This window comes from Azolla caroliniana, unplaced genomic scaffold (assembly GCF_043228905.1).
Source record: "Azolla caroliniana isolate FFs.n. ecotype wild unplaced genomic scaffold, voAzoCaro1.0.p SCAF_11, whole genome shotgun sequence".
Lineage (NCBI taxonomy): Eukaryota > Viridiplantae > Streptophyta > Polypodiopsida > Salviniales > Salviniaceae > Azolla > Azolla caroliniana.
Genome location: NW_028230446.1, coordinates 644656 through 664240, shown reverse-complemented (window position 1 = coordinate 664240; position 19585 = coordinate 644656). Strand labels below are relative to the sequence as shown.

General features: G+C 44.8%; 1 protein-coding gene across 1 annotated transcript; it reads right to left on the bottom strand.

Moving 5' to 3' along the window:
* Positions 1-12785: 12785 nt before the first annotated feature.
* Positions 12786-13641, bottom strand: LOC147857504 (putative histone H2A.3). The gene is made up of 2 exons (XM_087327502.1): positions 13392-13641; positions 12786-13203 (listed from the first exon to the last, which is right to left on the bottom strand). Exons 1-2 carry the CDS (start codon positions 13575-13577, stop codon positions 12991-12993), a joined length of 399 nt encoding a protein of 132 aa, XP_087183628.1. The 5' UTR covers positions 13578-13641; the 3' UTR covers positions 12786-12990.
* Between the last annotated feature and the right edge of the window lie 5944 nt (positions 13642-19585).

The window sequence follows — 19585 nt, the reverse complement described above, 5'->3', positions numbered from 1 at the left end:
CCGTCGTTCCTTTCCGGTCCTGCCCTCGCCGATCCGGACCTCTCCGGTCCGTGGCTCCCCGGTATGCACCGTTTCTCTCCGGTGACTTCTTCGAATCGGTGTCGTCGGCTCCGTTGTCTTTTCGGTAATGCCGACAATTCTTTCGGAAGTGTCCCGGCTTCCCACAGTGGAAGCATGTAGGCCTTCCTCTTGACTGCGACCGGGTCCCCGACTTCTCCCGCCTTTGCGGACTCCGGTTCCATTGTCTTCCCCGATCCGATTCGGTAAGCAGCGCCTTCGTGTCGGAGGCCGGTTCTTTATCTCTCCGACGCGCTTCTTCGTTCAAGATACTTGTCTTTACCGTTTGTAGAGACAAGTTATCTTCGGTGCAGGAGGTGCTGAGGGTCACCACCAAGTTCTCCCAACTATCCGGCAATGTACACATCAGAATGATGGCTTGCATTGCATCCTCCAACGGGAACTTGATCGCCGCAAGCTGATTCACGAATCCCATGAACGTGCTTACGTGTTCTACCATACTCTCGCCGTCCCGGTACTTGAGGTTCACTATCTTCCTCATCAGGGAGGTCCGGTTCAACGCATTCTTCCTCTCGTAGAGGCCCGACAGCTTCTTCCACATCTCATATGCGTTGGTGTCGTTCGCCACATGTTGTAGGACGCTTACATCGACATATTGTCGGATCGTCGCTACGGCTTTCCGGTTTAGGAGCTTCCACTCCGACTCAAGTACCCCTTTCGGTATTTCCGACCTGTCAATCGGTTCGTACAGGTCCCGAACAATCAGAAGATCCTCCATCTTGATCTTCCAGTCGGCGTAATTTTGTGCATTCAGCACCATCATCCCCGGCTGCCCGCTGCCGCCGCCTTCCATTTTCTGCAGCAGTTCGCTCTGATACCACTTTGTTGAGAATAGACGCTTCTATTCACCTTCTTCCCCTCGGCCACAACCGAGTAAGCACGAATTCGATGGAGCAGAAAATAGGAACCACAAAGAGAGAAACACACGAGTACACAGAGATTAACGTGGAAAACCCTAGATGGGAAAAACCACGGGAGTACAAGACTCCAACGACACTATACAAAGAGAAGTATACAGTGACGAGCTTCAAGGCGACGACCTTGAGCTCGCTGTCCTCGCCACAGGCGGCGGAAATACACAGAGGCGTCGTCCTCGTCCTCTCTCGCGCTCTATCTCTCTCTCTCACGGCTGCCCTCTCTCTTCACTCCTCTTGAGTGGAAAAACAGAAAAATAATAAGCAACAGTAAAACTGTTTGCCCTAAGTCATATTTATACACATATGACTTTGGGGCTATTTACAACTATAGCCTCAAGGGCCCTTGGCAAACATATTAACAAATATGTCCCCGCATCCGGATCTCGCTCCGGGTACATACATCATCCGGCTCCGTAACCGGGGTCTTCATCATCCGGCTCCGTAACCGGGGTCTTCTTCATCCGGCTCCATGCCGGGTCATCATCCGGTTCCGTAACCGTAACCGGGCTTGCCGTCATTCGTCTCCGGACATCCCATCCGGAGAGACCGATATCCCAACAACGATGACGTATATTTGAATATATTTGGCAAGTTTCACATGTGGACACGAAATGGAGTACATCTTTGTACATGCTTGGCCACCAATACTTCTCCTTCAATTTTTCGAATGTCGCCCATGTTCCTCTATGACCTGCCCAAGCACTCTCGTGGAATTCGGTCATCAGCGTCTCTTGCTCTTCTTTCTTTACCACCACTCGACGTGGTATTCCTGTCCTTCTTTTTGGATGTCGCCAAAGGAATCCTCCCTTCAAGAAGTATTGATAAGCTTTCTTCCGGATTCGTAGGGCCTCCTCCTTTGTCAACGAAGCATCGGTCGTCAATGTTCTTCGGAATCTACCGATGAGTAACCATTCTCCTTCGTACTCGTTCTCGTTGAAGGCGTGGAGGGTTTGTGTGTCCTGGTCTTCCGCCGACAATCGAGCCATCTTGAAGAAGTAGAGGGCGACATCTTCATCTTCCGAAACCATGTTACTTCCATTTGAAAATCTTGCCCTTGACAGCATGTCAGCCATGGCGTTCTTCTTCCCTGCGATGTGACGGATCTCTGGGTTTAAAGACTTGATATAGGCGATCCACCTTAGCATAGCAAGATCTGGGGTCGCACATCCCGAGACCATTCCGAGAATTGGGAGACAATCTGTCTCTATTATCACTTCTGACCCGATCAAGTAATCTTTGTCCGTCTTCACTGCCAACACAATACCCCAAAGTTCCCGCTTGACTTGGGCATATCTTTGTTGCCGTTCGCTGAGAACCTTTGCTCCGAACCGGACGGCATATCGCGCATTATCTTCACCTTCTTGATTGATGACCCACCCGATTCCAGTTGGGCTCGTATCTACGGTCACGTAAATTGGTTTCCCTTCAGCATAGTCGGCCTTCCTTAGTGCCGGAGCTTCAAGAAGTAGTTTCTTTAATCTTCGCATCGCCTCTGTGTGCTCGTCTCGCCATTCGAACTTTATTCTTTTCTTTAGTAGTCCATATAACGGTTCGGCGACATGAGCGTAGTGAGGAATCCATATATGATAAAACGCGCACGCTCCAAGGAACCTTCGAACCTCCGTTTGGTTTTCGCATTCTTCTTTCATGTCTTGGATTGCATTCACTTTGGATGGCGAGGGCTTTCGGCCATATGCTCCACACAAGTGACCTACCACCAAGATCTCCGGTTGCCCGAATGCGGATTTTTCTCCCGAAAATGTCAAATTCGCATCTTCGAGCCTTTGAAGCACCTTCTCGCAATCTTTCATATGATCCGCAATGAACTTTCTACAACCTTCCTTATCTTTCGATTCATCTTTCTCCTCATCTGAACATCCTTTTATCGGAATATCATCCAAGAATGGCATCGTGATTTCCGGAATGCAATCCTTCAAGACTTTATTCATGGCATTCACCATATGAGCCACCGAGTTCGTTGCGCCTTGGGGTAAGGTACACATCCGCACAAGCCCGATCGGAGTCCTCATGGTTGTAATGTCCCGACTGTCGATCGCCAATTGGAATTGGTCATATCCGGAGTAGAGATCGCCAATGGAGTAGATGGACTGGCCCGCAAACGCTTCGGCAAATTCGTCCACGCTCGGACCGATTCCGGCATTTCGAATTGTCACCTTGTTGACGGGTTGAAGATCTTGGATGAATCGCAATGATCCATTCTTCTTCGGCACCGTGAACCACCTATTGGAATAAGGAGCATTCGACGGTTCTAGAATTCCCATACTCACCTTTTCTTTTAAGAGCTCGATCAGCTTCGGAAGGTGTGCTCTCGGAACCGGTATCGGTTTCAAATTCCAAGGCACATGGGGCACTGTGAAGATCACCATTGGCTCTATAACCTTTGGGTCGGCGCATCCGATTTCTCGTGGGAAGAATGCGAAAGCCTTCCCATGTCTCTCAAGCATATCGCGAAACATTCGCTCCTCTTCAGGGAGAAGGAAATCCTCCTTTCCAACTTGTAGCTTCCCCTTCGTCTCTTTGGTGAAGTCATGACCTATCTTCTTCAGATCTCTTAAGCTTGGATCATTAGCGACTTCCTTCATCTTTTGCCAGCTATCTTCCGGTAGCGGAACCGCAACTGGCTTGATCTTCTTATCCACTGTTTTATATTTCGTGTTGATGTCAGCTTCATTCATCAAGATGCCACGACGGTATTCATCGATGATAGCGTACATGTTGACGGAGTTAACCGAAATCACACGTTGGTTGTGAAGATAGCTCAAGTCCACGACGTCCTCGATTTCGCCGATGGTGTCGTTAAATGAGGCTTCTTCCATAATATGAGTCACGAACTCTCCTTCTTCTATTATGTTCTCTTCTTTCAACATCTTCTCGAAATCTTGTATCCGGCGCTTGTGCTTCTTGTCGGGTAGTACTAGCTTACATGCGCCACTAGGTGTGACACATGTTGCTTCTCCTTGCAATCCACGCGCTCTTCTTTCTTGTGGGGTCGTGTGATTGCTCGGACTATTTGTGCCCCATGCTTCAATAGTCCGCTCTAAAAATCCGAGGATTCGCCTCCGAGACTATCTCGATTCCTTTCATGATTGGCTCGCACCGTTAGGAATTGGACCGATCTTTGGTTGTTAAGACTCTTTATTCGTGCGAAGGCTGCTCCATTATCGAACACTTTGGTCTCCATCCGAGATGATGTGATATAAGGTTGCCCTAGGATGACAGGATGCGATGTCGATTCTTGTACGAAGAAGTGTTGATCCATCTCCACATCCCCGATCGTGACTTTGACATTGGGACAAGCTCCGTACAAGTCCTCCGTAGACTTTGTTGCCGCGCGAATCTTCCATCCGTGGTTTGTATTGATTGGCCATCTTCCCTTTTTGTAGAAGTCGGTTGACATGAGGTTGATCTCCGAGCCGTGGTCGATCAAGGCTACGACGGTCTCTTTCTTCTCCCCAATCTTCACCGGCGTCTCCGTTGTCGCTCGTGCCCAATGAGGTCGAGTGTAGTGGCTGTCCACCATATCTTCATCGATTTCGTCTCTTGCCATCGTTATGGCATTCCTTTTTGCTTTCTGCGGCTTCTCTTCTTCCTCATCCGATTGTTGTCTCTTTCTCTTTACAAGGTCCACGATCATGTCATGGAACTCCTTCTTCGTAATGCCAAGCAATTCCCTCAAGGACAAAGTTACGTGGCTATCGAGAACTCGTTCTTCGAGAATCTTCTTTAGGTCCATCGTCTGCTCTATGTCCGACCTTAGCTTATAGGTAGGTATGGTCCTTGTCCTCCGAGCGGGGTCTTCGACACCAACCTTCACGGGCCGAACCGTTTCTTCAACTCATATGCTCGGCTCCCCTTTTCGGCTTGATTCTCGTTCCTCCGTTTGTAAAGGTCGACTCATCTCCGCATCATCCTTCTTTTTCGCGCTCCTTGTTTCATGTCTTTTTTATGGCCCTTGCTCTTCTATTCTCTTTCTCTTTTCTTTGACGAACACCTCGTGGTTGTCGCACATCACCTCTGCGAGTATGGTGTTGTCGTCCACCGGATCCGACCACCCGGTTATGCTTTGCACGCTTCGGTCCGCAAGCTCTACCTCGTTCGATGTGATTTTTCCCTTCTTCTCATATTCGAGAACGGAAGTCCAAAACTTTGCTCCCGCTCTAGCAGCTTCAATCTTGTCTTTCCCGACTCTTATTCCGGCCGACGCAGCATAGTGCATCGCATCCACGTGAGTCGCATCGGCATCCTCCATAGATCTCTTCATTCCTCCTCTTCCGAAATTCACCCGTAGGGGTCTTCTAGTCTCGCTTGAGCAAATCATGTTGTCCTCTATGTATACGATATTTTGTCGAATCGCCTCTCGAAGGCTCGCACAATCCCTTCTCATGTGGTCCATGCTATCACACCACACGCATCTAAAGGGTTCTTTTCCTTTAGGGCCCCGACGATTCATGTTGGCTAGAGTGACCTTCTCAAACTTCTTCGCTAGCTCTTCAATGATGTCATCATCAATCTTCTTTTCTTCCACGTTACTTTGTCTTGGCGGCTCAGCTACTTTCGGCGGTCTTGCTTTCTCCGTGGTAGTCGGTCCCGTCAAGTTGGTGTCATCAACCCATTGGCGACGCTTGTCGAGCCTATTGCATGCCCGCTTCACCGCGATCCAGTCCACTACGAGCCCATTTGCTTGGGTATCATCTTCGAGAAGAGTCCCCAACTCCCGTCTATCCTTTATGCCCACGGCCTTCAAGAAGTACAAAGTTTTGTCCTCTTCAAGCAATACTTGGTCCGTATTGGGGAGACGACTAAACATCTGGTCGAATTCGTCGTACACCCTCGAGACGCTCATCTTCTTATTCTTCTTCTCTATCCACTTCATCAGGGCATGTCGAGTCATCCTCGTTGAGTCTTCAGTCACGAACTCCGCTAGTATCGTTTTCTCGAACTCGGACCATGTTGTCTTTGGATGTTGTTGGCGACAACTCTCTTGAAGCTTGCGATTTGACGTGCCTCGGACACGTCCCTTTGATTCATCTCCCTCTTATATGCATCAAGGAACTTCGTAACGTTCCTTCCATCGAATTGGCCCTCGAGCTCTACGACACGATCAACAGCCTTCTCCACGCTCGCGTCGTTGTCCCGAGATCTCATCATTTGCTCGACGATTAGCATCATCCTTTCGAGCTCTCCTGCTTGGTTGCTTGAGGACGCCATCTCCAAGTATTAATCTCGACTTGATCCTTCCTACCGCCTCTTTCACGTCGGGTTCACCACTTAATTATGTCGTGAAGATCCGTCACTACGCGCGGATCGTGAGGCGGAACCGCCGGGGTTCTAGACCAGAAGGATTTAGAGTCGATACAAGCTTTGGCGAGAAAGTACTTAAGATAGATTGGGAAAGAGAGAAGTTGAGATTACACGATCAATTTGATAACGAATTTCTTCTTCTTAATTTTCATAAAAAAAACCGTGTTTTTCTCCTCCCCCTTCCCTCTTTTATAGATGCTCTCATGCATATGATGCATGTGAGGGTACAAGACATGCATAAATTGCATGTTTGCCATTTGGCGCTTAAGTATTACATGTGGTGCATGCTAACCATGTCACTCATTTTAGCACTCATGGATGAGAATTTACATGTAAAAGTACAATGATAGAAATATAATTTCAACTAAATATTATGGCTTAATGGTAAGCCATTTGACTCCTAACTTGGAGCTACAAGGTTCGAATCCATACTTGCCCTCCTTATATATGTATATATTTTTATATATTTATTTTATCTAGTCGCCGGTTCGCCGGATACCGACGTCGGATGCCGCCGCCGGATACCGGTGCCGCATGCCGCCATCGGATTGCCGTCGGATCACCGGCTCCATCGTCGGTCCGGTTTTGGTTGGCCAAAACCCTTTACGAGTAGCTAGCCACCTCCACTCTAAGTTCAAGTTACCTTGAACTCTCTATGCTCCACACATAGACACAAAGATAATATCTTTTGCTCCACCTTATATATGATGAGAGTCGTATTTGTCGTGCCTATGTGGGATATCTCACAATTTTCTCTTTTCTTTTCACAAACTTTATACCCTCATATCTTGACATTTAGTTGTCCATTTCTCGTGTAATAAAGTGCATTCGAAACCTCCATCATTTTGTACTTAGATATTAAAAATGTTATCTTCACAATTATTGTATTACATGATTCATACTCGATTTTGTACGTTTTATGGGATTTTCACACTATTGCCGAAAATCTTCACGACACCGGTGGATGTGCGGTTTGGTGGGGGTGGATGTCATGAGGATTTTCGGCCATGGTGAGAAAACCAAGTGGGATGGATAAAATGGGGATGTGCAACATTGCACATGCACTTGGAAGATTTGTAAAAGAAACAAATGTAAAAAAGGAAGGGTAAATGTAAGGTGTTAAAAGTGCACTACGAAAATTCATAAAGTGTAAATATGATGTGCACTTATGTGCACATGCATATGTAGACTAAAGGGAGAGTACATGAAGTACAGGTGTAGTGAGTGTTGGGCATAGTGTGTGTGTGAGGAGAGGGAGTTAAGGCTCCATCAATCTCTCCTCCTAAGATCAAGGCCAAATATTCCCCCATTGAAAGAAGGGGGGGTTGACCTCTTCTTTATGTAATGTGCCTCACCCCTTACTACTATAAAAGGGAGTGAGGGGCCATTTTTGAGGGGCTTCCACTTTTTGGGTTTCTTTGGGTTGCCATTAGGGTTTCGGAATTTTGGGTTTTAGGATCTCGTTTTAGGGGTTTTATTCGTCTTCTTCTTTTCCCCTATCCAGTTAGGGTTTCATCTAGAGGGTTTACATTCGACCTACACAGTCACGGTTGTAATTGGTGTGGTGCTTTCCATAATGTATCTTGTCTTGTTTAGATCTTATTCTCTTGAATCTTAATCTTTCTCTTCCTTCTCGGTTGAACTCCCAAGCTTCTCTCCCTCCTCTTACTCCTCCTCTTACTCCCTAGTCCAAGACCCTCGTGGTCCCATCCTATCCAACACGCATGCACGGATTTCCACGACAATGTAACAATAAGGATGTGCATGTATGCACAGGAACTCGGCCTAATGTATAAAAGAATGTAAATAGAAAGTATTTATAAGTACTAGGTAGAGTGTTTAATAGGTACTTTTAAGATCTCTCGAAAAGAGCGAAATAAAGCGTGTGATGGGAGGAAATCAAGGGAGGGGAGTGCGGGGGGGTTGCCGGTTCGTGTTGTCGAGTGTCTGTTCTCTGAGTTTCGGTGTTCTGCTTTGTGTATTTTGTTAGGTGTTGGTGAGGCCTCTGCTCGCGTAGGAAGCCCGTGTTCTCCCCACCAAAGGCTCACCAGTCGGCGTGTTCTATTGTGCTCATAGCTCTGCTTCCCGGTCAATAGGCCATCCTTTGTATTTATTTTCTCTGTTTTAATGATTATTTGGTGTTGTTGAATCTGGATGCTCCTCCTGTGATCTCTACTTCACGCTCTTTGAGTTGGGCCGGTATTTGCATCTTGATTGTGGTGTCCGGGAGCGTGTCATTTTGTTTTCTCTCGTTCTACGTTATCTTTTGTGATTCAGAGCCCGTGTGCTCAACCTCTGGTACCCGTTGCTAGTTTTGAGTCACGTACGGTTTCCCTGAGCCCATGCGCTCGGTATCCGGCCTCCGGTGACCAGGCCGGACAACCACTATAAGCTTGGCAGTCTCTCTCTCTGACTCCCTAGTCCAAGCCCTTGGTGGTCCCGCCGATCTGACACGTACACACGGATATCTACAAGAACGGAAAAACTTGCAATGGGTCGATTTTAAGGCCGAGAAAGGGCCGCCGAAGCAAACAAGGGCCGAAAGACCGAAACAACTACGAGCCAAAGACAGCCGAAAGTGTCATCACATCTATTTGACTTCAAGTACATAGTCGCAATACTCCTCTTTAATGATGGTGGCTTTATCCTAAGAGAGTGGAGACGCATGGTATTAGCATAAAATAATCGGAGATTCGGGGCCTCGATCCCCTATACCTCTCACCTAGGGAGAGTCGTAAAGTCATAAACAAACTAATGTATTGTGATGTTACATGTTAGACATGCATTTTAGTGGTTACAAAACGAGAGTTGCGGGGTATCGATACCCGTTCCTCTCGAGTGAAAAGCGAGGAATCTACAGTTTGAGTTACGACACAATTGGAGATGTGTGGTGTAAATTCCCATACCAATTCATTTATTGCTTGCAATACCTTCAGGCTCTTCAATCGTGTTGTCATAAACAAATATGTGGATAGTCTCTCATGCAAAGCGATGGATCTACCATTTGAGTTATAACACAATTGGAGATGCGTGGTGTAAATCCCCATATCAATTCATTTATTGCTTGCAATACCTTCAGGTTCTCCAATCGTGTTGTCATAAACAAATATGGGGATAGTCTCTCATGCTGCATGCAACGCTAGGGTTCTACCATTTGAGCTATAACACAATTGGAGATGTGTGGTGTAAATCCCCATACCAATTCATTTATTGCTTGCAATACCTTCAGGCTCTCCAATCGTGTTGTCATAAACAAATATGTCGATGGTTCTCACATCCTCTTTAATTTGGTTCTATAAAGCATATCTCATGATCAAGATAATGACGTAAATCCATAGATGTGAGGTGATTGGAGATGCAATGTATGAAGATAAGAAAATTGGAGATGTGGGGTATCAATCCCCATGCCTCTCCCATGCAAAGTGAGCACTATACCATTTGAGCTACATCCAAGTTAGGCTAAAGCATCATTACATGATAAAGATGTAGAGAGCATAATCTTATGTGTTGCTTTTATGATCTCGAGAAATACCGAGATAGTAAAATGAGTGGAGATGCACGGTATCAAAATAACACAATTGGAGATGCAAGGTATCGATCCCTGTACCTCTTGCATGCTAAGCGAGCGCTCTACCATTTGAGCTACGTCCCCTTTGAAACTTGAAACTTAAAAATTCCAAATACTATCTATCCTCCCATTTGGGTACAATGCCTTTCTCTAAAATCTAACAAAATACAAAAGTCTCATCATATCTATTTGACTTCAAGTACATAGTTGCAATACTCCTCTTTAATGATGGTGACTTTATCCTAAGAGAGTGGAGACGCATGGTATTAGCATAAAATAATCAGAGATCCGGGGCTTTGATCCCCTATACCTCTCACCTAGGGAGAGTCGTAAAGTTATAAACAAACTAATGTATTGTGATGTTACATGTTAGACATGCAAGGTAGTGGTTACAAAACTGGAGTTGTGGCGTATCGATACCCCTTCCTCTCGAGTGCAAAGCGAGGATCTACAATTTGAGTTACAACACAAATGGAGATGTGTGGTGCAAATCCCCATACCAATTCATTTATTGCTTGCAATACCTTTAGGCTCTCCAATCGTGTTGTCATAAACAAATATGTGGATAGTCTCTCATGCAAAGCGAGGGCTCTACCATTTGAGCTATAACACAATTGGAGATGCGTGTTGTAAATCCCCATATCAATTCATTTATTGCTTGCAATACCTTCAAGTTCTCCAATCGTGTTGTCATAAACAAATCGTGTCGTAAACTGATAAAGGCCAGAAGAGCCGAAAGCTTACGTCAAATTGACCTTGAGGGGGAGTGTTGAGATGTCAAGCTCAATTATCCTTAGTGTCGACTTAGGTCGGTTCTAGTTAGACTAGAATTCAGTGCTCATTCATGAGTTGATTGTGCTCTTGTCAGCCCTCTCACTTTATGAGAGAAATAATGGGCTTTGTATAAAATATGCTCTTAGAGCAAGTTGTAACAGTTCTGTTCTCTATCATATTGTCCTACTATGTTATACTATTTTGCTTGGTTGAGCTGTTTGTGTACATCAACTTCCACATTCCTTACACCAAATAACGTTGTCACTGGCATGGTTGTTGAATTTAGTGCTAAGGTTCAAGGAAACCATGGCTGTCATACGTAAAGAAGGAAGAACCATCGGCACTCCCAATTAATTTTATGAATCCAAGCCACGGACCGATCATGTTAAATGAACAAATTCCGGCAATCAAAGCCATCATAAAGGGCACAAATGTGACAGGTGCCATAACTCAAGGCGGATCAAGCGTCAATGTTATATAAGCGAGGCAACTTGATGACGAGTGCATTCGGAAATCGGCCATTCCGGTTGAGAACCCTACCCACTTCTATTGGGCTGACCATGGCTACGAATGGCTCATATTAAGCAAAATTGGTGGAAAAACATCATTAGTTTCCAATGTCGAAAAACAAAAGTGAGTGCTGACTCAAGACCGAGTGGCAACAGAAGGGGATATAACCCCGTTGTACGCCGAAGGTATTAATATGATGGAAGGCTTGGGTGACGAGGAGGTCAACCAATATCTAGAGAAGAATCCAAAACTGGTGCATGTTTAAAATCGACGTTGTCAAACTAGTCACCCCGTATGTGTCGAAGAATGACACCAAGTCGAAGGAAGAACTATGGTAGTCGGACCCGAAAGCAATAGCCGAATTGCGTTATGCTCGGGAAGCACTGGAACAAGAGATGGAGATCTCCCACCGAGTGAAACAATCTTTGGAAGAGGTGAATCTAGGCTCCACCTCAAAACCCAAGCCGGTTTAAATAGCGAAGGAAATGGTGTCGAAGAAGAAGAAAACCATGATAGAATTATTGAAAGAATACAAGGATGTCTTTGTGTGGTCGTACGAGGATATGAAGGGATGGGATCCTAAATTTTACCCACATCACTCCACTTAAGCAAGGATGCAAAGCTAGCCGAAGATACTTTTGAAAACACTACATATCAAAGGTGACGAAGGAGATCAACAAACTCCTCAGAGTTGGCTTGATTCAAATAGTAGAGCAAGCCACATGGCTAAGTCCAATTGTGGTAGTGCCAAAAAAGAACAACAAAATTCAGATATGTGTGGACTACCGAAAGTTAAATGCAGCCATCGGAACTAATGCATTTCCACTTCCCTTCACAGATGGCAAATTAGATGCAGTAGCCAGCCACAAAGCATATAGTTTCCTTAACAACTTTGGCAGCTACAATCAGATCCAAATGCTTCAAAACAATCACAAGCAGACAGTTTTTTTAATGGAAATAAGAATCATACTAGTGTTCAGACTACAGACAGAACCAACTAACTTCAATTAGTTCTTATGGTAGGAGAAGAATTAAGAGTGGATGCAACCATCAAAGTGGCCCCAATCAAAGCAGAAGCAATTGCAATCATCAATGTGCTCCTCATCAAAGCACAAGTCCTCACAAAAGCAAAACTAGGAATGCAAGTCTCGTGCATGAAACCCAAGGTACAAATGGTTGCATGAGAACATTAATCCAAAGGAATGTGGGGACAAAAATACTCTTCATTTCTCAATAATCTATCCCACAACCTTGAGTCCAAAAATAACACGTTTGATATATAATGAGTTATCAACAAGAATAGCATTCATTCCTCAACAATCCATTCCACAACCATTCTTTCCAAATATGGGTTCGATCCTTTGTGACTATCTGTGCCAATTCTATGAATCCTTCTGTCATATATTTTCATCGTGACCCATGCCTCATCCTCACTATTTCAAGGGAATAACATAAACAATTGTCTCACACACAAGTAGAGCAATCAAACCATGTTAATTACACTCAGTTCCTGCTCTACACTCGAACCCATGAAAGTATGCCTCTTCCTTATTAAAGGACATATTAATCTATTAATTGAAAGCAAACACAGAATTTCCCTTGTGCAGAATACGCTTGTACTGTACAACACGGCACAAATGTGATAGCCCGTCTCAGTTATAAAATAAATTCGAGGTGACACGGCAGGTATTTCGTGACAGGTTTCAGAACTGGCTGCCACTCCTCTCCAATCCAAGACCCTGTTGTTTTTCAAAGAGAAATGAACCCAAGAAATATGGTGGTGTTCAGAAACACCTTAGAGGAAGCAAGGGAGAAGAAAATCTAGGCGTCATCAGACGCAGATTTCGCTCCAGTCGACTTCTTGGTGGGTAACAAAACATTGTGAATATTGGGAAGAACACCTCCATTGGCAATGGTTACTTGACCCAACAATTTACTAAGCTCTTCATCGTTCCTCACAGCAAGCTGGATGTGACGGGGAACGATTCTGTTCTTCTTGTTATCACGGGCAGCATTTCCAGCCAGCTCAAGAACCTACATTTGATTGAATCAGGAGAAAAATGTCTCGGATTAAAACGAATTCAAGAAACGGACATTAAACGATTCCAAGCAACTGACATTGATCAATTTCAGGCAGCAGCAGTAGGTAAACGAAAAAAGAGTTGCAACAATTTATTCAGGAAGAAAGATAATTTCGTAAGAAAACAGGAAATTTAGTGCACCTCAGCGGCGAGATATTCGAGCACGGCGGCAAGGTAAACAGGGGCACCTGCACCGACTCGCTCTGCGTATTTCCCAGCCTTCAAGAAGCGGGCAATTCTCCCCACGGGGAACTGCAGGCCTGCCTTTGAGCTCCGCGATGTGGCCTTCTTGCCGGAGGCCTTGCCTCTTCCTGCACCTGCTGCCATGGCGATCCTTTAAGACTGTGAAGCTTGAAGGGTACAGATACTATTTCTCAGTGCAGACAAAGAGACAGAAACGAAAATGGAGATGAAGATGAAGATGAAAAGAGAGATGTGTGTTTGTTTATATATATAGAGGGGGGATCGAAAGCTGATCCTGACCGTTCTCTCCATCTTTGCATCTGACGGTTCCTGTAATTCAGGGCCGGATTGATGATGTGGCAATCCGATTTTTTAAAATCTGAATTTCCCTCCAAAAGCGAAACTAAAGGCTTCCTTCTTCTTCTTCTTCTTCTTCGGTATTTACTACGTGTCAGTCTAATGGCCAACCCAAACACTAATTTACGAGTAGTGAACTTTCCATACGACACATGCTTTCGTAGATATGTGAAAAATATGTATGCGCTTGATGTCCCAACTCACGACATATTCCACAGATCTTTGTCCTGCTTCCCTCCGATGAATCCTAGCGCCATCGGGTCAGCCATTTCGTGCCACCCCCTAGGGCCTAGCCTTCAAAACATTGTGTCTATGCTTGGTTTGATCTGTGGACAAGCTTGTCCCACGAGAAATTGGCAGAAAACCGGTATGGAAAGATTATGAGAAGTAGGTGGTGGAGCCAAAATTTAGCCGCCTGGTACGTGAGAATGAGCAAGGTGAATGTAGAGTTTGGGATCACTTACGACTTCTACCACCACTCCATGATTGCTCACATGCATGTATGCCTTCGGTATTCAAAGGTTATATTGACATAAAATGTGTAAGTTACACTTTGAGGACCGAGAGGGATAGAGTAATTCTATGTTATAGAGTTTGGTAAACATTTAATGTTTCGTTGTTATATTGGTGGGTTGGTTGGTAAGTTTCATTAGGAATTCACAACATATATGCATAAGTCGCATGTTGATGCCCCAAAACTAAACTTGGCATTGCATTGGTACAACGTATGCACACTATCGTTCCACATATAGATACATATATACATATAGCATACATTCTAGAATATATAAAAGTTGTAACAATGGTGAGACGATTTGGGGATTGCCCACCTAATATCGATGGGAAATTGTCAATCAATTTTCCAAATTATTGACAATGTTTGTTTTTGGCGTCATGATTAATTAATACCAAATCCATATATTTAAGCATCGGTATTAATTAGCGTGGCAAATTGAATAAGGTTTCATGTAAAAACCTCAAATTTAACATTAACCTATATGTTAAATGATGACACCGAATGATGTAGTTGTACAAAGAAGAAAGATAAGAAGAAAAATATGCCAACACTTAAATGTTGTGGGCTTGATTTTGGAGGCATGCCCACAACACAAACGCACTCGATGTAGTAATCCATTTTTGTGGTATGGGGAATGGATTTCAAACACATATGACCAAAGATTTTAAATATGACCAATCACATGATGATCAAAGTTGAGAGAGCAGAGACAAAGAATGTCATGATATAGAATATTGGGTTCAATCATCCAATTCCAACTTAGTAACACGTGCAACACAAATTATGCCTTTTGTTTGGTTAACATGCTCAACACACACATGTACTCGATAATATCAAGTGTTAAAGGCAACGATTTCATTGCATGATATGTATGAAATCTAACTAATGCCATAGTTTGTTTATAACCAAATGTGTCATGGAGCCATTGCCCGGTGTCGCTTTGTTGGGCGCGAACCACACATCATAATGTTGTGTGTGCAAGGGGGTAGGAACTCTTGATAACTCTTATTCATGTTGGATATCGTTGGTTCTTCAACTGGTGTGATATATAGATGAAAGACCATAATGTGTATAGCTTAGCCTAAAACATAGGACAAGACAACATAGTAATGACCCTTCGAGTAGAATACCTCACTTACTGTGGTTCCTATCTAATTGTGATGTGTTGTATAAGTATATTGCTTGTATTGAAATTTGAAATAGTAAGGACAACAATGACTAGAAAATTTACACACTAACTAAAACCCACAACATTGACTCAAGAGGCAACAATAACATTTACCGTGTAATAACATTCCCTATGGTTGGGAGGTAAAGCCGTAGCACACACCATTTGTCAATTGCCATCTTCTATTGCACAACATCTATCAACTTATTTCATGAGAGAGAGAGAGAGAAAGAGAAAGAGCACATGAGTAGGTCATGGCATATGTATTATAGGACTTATCATCGATCCATCATTGCCATCATATATGTTGCATTCCTTGACGTTGTCATTTCCACCAACTTTACATTGATGAAGTATGATTCATCATATTTGGCTTAACAATTTCGAGGCATGCTTATTATGTGATTGACTATATACAAAGTTATCTTATGGATATATGTGTTGCCATTTCACATATTATATATAAAGTACAAAAACATATAAGCCTACGCGATAAGGGTGGTTCATTCGCTTTTTTCCCATTTCACCTTTCTTTTAATTTAATTAATTGAAGTAGATAACTCTAGATTCACATGCATTGCATGCCAACATATATATGCGTACATGAAAATAATAACCCGTTGATTATTGACACTCGTTTAGTTATTTTCATTGAATCATAGTATATTTATGTCAACATGTATGCATGTACAAATTACAAAAATGCAAAATTACCCTCATTATTATTCTTGAATTATTTCATATGATTTTTTATTGTGAATGATTGGCAAGTAGGGAATGCCAATCTATCCAATAGACGTTGGATGAATGCTCAAGCATTGTCATTACCTAAATAGGCGTATCCTTCAAATTTGTGACCTAAATCACAATATTGCTTACAGTATGTCCAAATTGTCGTTACAAATATGTAAATGTCTGGCAAATGTTTATGCAATTTGGTCCAAGTAACCATTGGTCTTGCCTAATTATTACCAAACAACACGGTTAGTTTCAAGTGAATAATCGTAATGTTAATAATTAGGTAATTAACTAGGGTTAATTAAGGTCTAACTATGTGAGTATTGATAAAGCTGCATTATGTGATTTGTGTGTATGTGTGTGAGAGGACGATACACTTATGAACAATAGCATAAGGAATGCACTATTTGCCCCCCCATTTTGGCTATTTTCCACCCCTAAAAAAAAACCCCCCCCTCCCCCATACAAAAAAACATTCTCTGATATAGCTATTCCGCCAATTATGGCTCCCCCCCACCCACCCAAAAAAAACATTCTCTGATAGCTCTCACTTCGTACCTCAACATAGTTGTCCCCTCCATTTTGCCCCCCAAATTTCTGGTAGTTCTCTCGTTAGTTCTCAACTGAGCATAATTATCACACCATTTTGGCCGCAACCCATTTTCTGATAGTTCTCGTGTCAACATAGCTAATCCCCCATTTTGGCTCCCCCCCCTCAATTTTCTGGTAGTTCTCACGTTTAATTTTCTAGTTGTTGTTGATATGTTACATTTGTGTGCCCATGGATTGTAGTAGAACACACATATACACACACAAGCACATGCATATCTTTCATTTAGTGGATATGGGTTTCGTGTTCATCGGAGTTAATGCTTTGAGGAACATATCTCGTCTGGATTACTTTCATTTTGCTTTGGCTTATCATGCTTTTGTTTGGTCTGGCGAATCTTACATATCCTCTAGCTAGCAGCCCTTGCTTGGGTTCACTCGCCGGTGGCTGGTTCCGCCTTTCTACGTCGAGCTGCGCTTCTGGTTCTGCCAGCTAACCACTTTGCCGTTCTGGCTCTAAGTGTGTTTCGGCTAGTCGCCCCTTGTCTGCTTGTTCTTGGCCGGCTGGGGCGGTTGGCCTTTGTGTATCCGGCTCTTGGGTGACGGGGCTTGCCGGTGCTGCCTGTTCTGCCGGGACTTCTGTGACCGGTTCCCTTCGAACCGGTTTTGGTGCCTCCCTTGGCGTGGGTTCCTCAGCATTAGTTGCGGGCGTTCCATCCTTCTGTGGGTCCGAACGCTTCCCGACTGATTCAGCGGTGCTCTTCACCAGCCGCCGCTGGAGGTGTTCCGTGGGTTCTTCCTCCATTCCTTCCGCCTGAGTCCCGACATTCATTCTTGCCACCAGGGTGTCCGTTTCCTGTTGCACCGGTCGGTGGAGTGAGCTCTTCAGGGGCCGTGCCGGTGTCTCCTCACTTGCATCCGTCGACCGCTTCTGGCTGGCGCACTCCTTCACCGCCTTTTCTGCATCGACAGTCTTCCCCTTAGTGGCCTCGGAGGCCAACAATTGTTGTCGTTTCGAAGCAGGTTTCGGGGTGCCGTCTGTTGCTCTTCCCCGCTTCTTGGTTTGCACGGGCTCGACCGGTGGTGCCAACAGGGTGAGCCATTGTGTCACCGCATGCCATATTTTCCGGCCTTCCTTGCCGTCCTTTCCTCTTACTATATCAATCATCGTACACAGCCCGTCGGCGATCAGCACCGACCAATCCACCTTGACCCCTTCGTACGTTGCGATGATCAAGCCTGCTCGGTTCTGAGGCATGACGGGGGGTCGAGGGTACACGTGGCCGAACTCATGGAGCACACGGGCAATTTCGCGGAATAGCATATCTTTGCCGCCCTGTGTCCTGTAGCCCTTGTTGGCTAGAGAGTACTCGCCGAAGTATTTTTTATTTTATTTTATTTTATTTTTTATAACTTACTTGTGTGGGTTAGTTTTTCTCCGATCCTGTCGGACCTTTGCCCGAAGCGTGCAACTTATCGGCCTCTTGACGGTTTGTCGTCGTTCTGCTCTCCTCGGTTGCCGGCTCATGCTCCTCCTTATTGGCTTGGTGGTAGCCGCCAAAAACTGTGTTAACTCTTAGGGCCAGACAATGGCCAAACATAGGGTGTCTACGGAAGACACTTCACCAAAGGGGTGTTACGGCAACATGATTAGACTCAACGATTAATCCGACTTAATTAGGTTACTTAGCATGATCGTCTTTAATAATCACACGCGTAAGATCTAACAATGCATGCAGAATGGCAATTAACACAGAGAGATAACAACACTAAGCTTTATTAATTAACCGTTATTCATTACATTGTATCCGGGCCTTTAAATAGGTTTCCGATCTGTATTACAAAACGGTGCCATCCGCATCTGTACGGGATCGGTCCGGATCCGGAACGGCATACCGATTCCGGTCCGTCCGTCCACACTCATAGCTTACTTACAACCATTCCTACTAATTAAATAACTACAACCATTCCGACCGGTAACACATGGCACGCCCGTGGGACAGTACCTTGTACGTCGAATCCACAACCGACCCTTGCTATTCTTCGTCCAAAATATCCAGAATGCTTTGTTCGAGAGTCTCCAATGGTTCATCTGGAATTGGTTGTTGTTGTTGTTGCTGCTCTGTTGATGTCTGCTGCGACGGGTCCGTTGGTGGCTGCTGCGGCAGCTTCTCCGTTTGTTGCTCTGACACCGGTGTCTCCGTCGTTGCTCCCTCCGTCGTAGTGGTCTCCGGTTGACTGGTTCCGGACTGGCCCTCGGCCGGCGACGGTTCCTCATCACTAAGGTTAATCGTTGCCGCTGCCCGTGCTTTTTCTTCCCGAACCCGGGACCGCTCGTAGCTTTCAAACTGGATTTGAGCGTCCAGCCTATCATCGTCTAGTTGAGCTACGAGTTGCCGGACCTGCGCCAGCTGTTCATCCGCCAGGACTTGGAAGTCGTCGGCCAGCTCGTCCCGTATGGCGGTGAAGTCCTCAGAAGTCAACGTATAACAATCATCTCCTTCCTTCCGCCAGTTTGCCACCTCTGCCCGTAGCAATTGGAGTTCCGCCACGTTTTGTGCCCACTTTGTCCACCATCTTACGGAGCTTTCGTCAATCAAGTGTTTTGTCTTATTCAGCCATGCCCGAAGGATGGACTGGATCCGGCCCGTTCCCAATTGCAATTTGGTTTCCGCCGCTTGCCGTTCCTCCTTCAGTTGCTTGATGATTTTGACGTTGTCTTCTGCCTGCTCCTTGTAATGCGTCAATTGCCTTTGATATGTGCTTTGTAATTTCTGCAATACCGTTGACGCTCTCTCCTTTTCTTCCTGCTGTTGCCTCTGG

Excerpts from the sequence above, each read along its gene's own strand:
- LOC147857504 (XM_087327502.1), bottom strand. The coding sequence starts at position 13,577 with ATGGCAGCAGGTGCAGGAAGAGGCAAGGCCTCCGGCAAGAAGGCCACA. Across the intron at positions 13,204-13,391 it reads TCGAATATCTCGCCGCTGAG|GTTCTTGAGCTGGCTGGAAA; the intron begins GTGCACTAAATT and ends AATCAAATGTAG.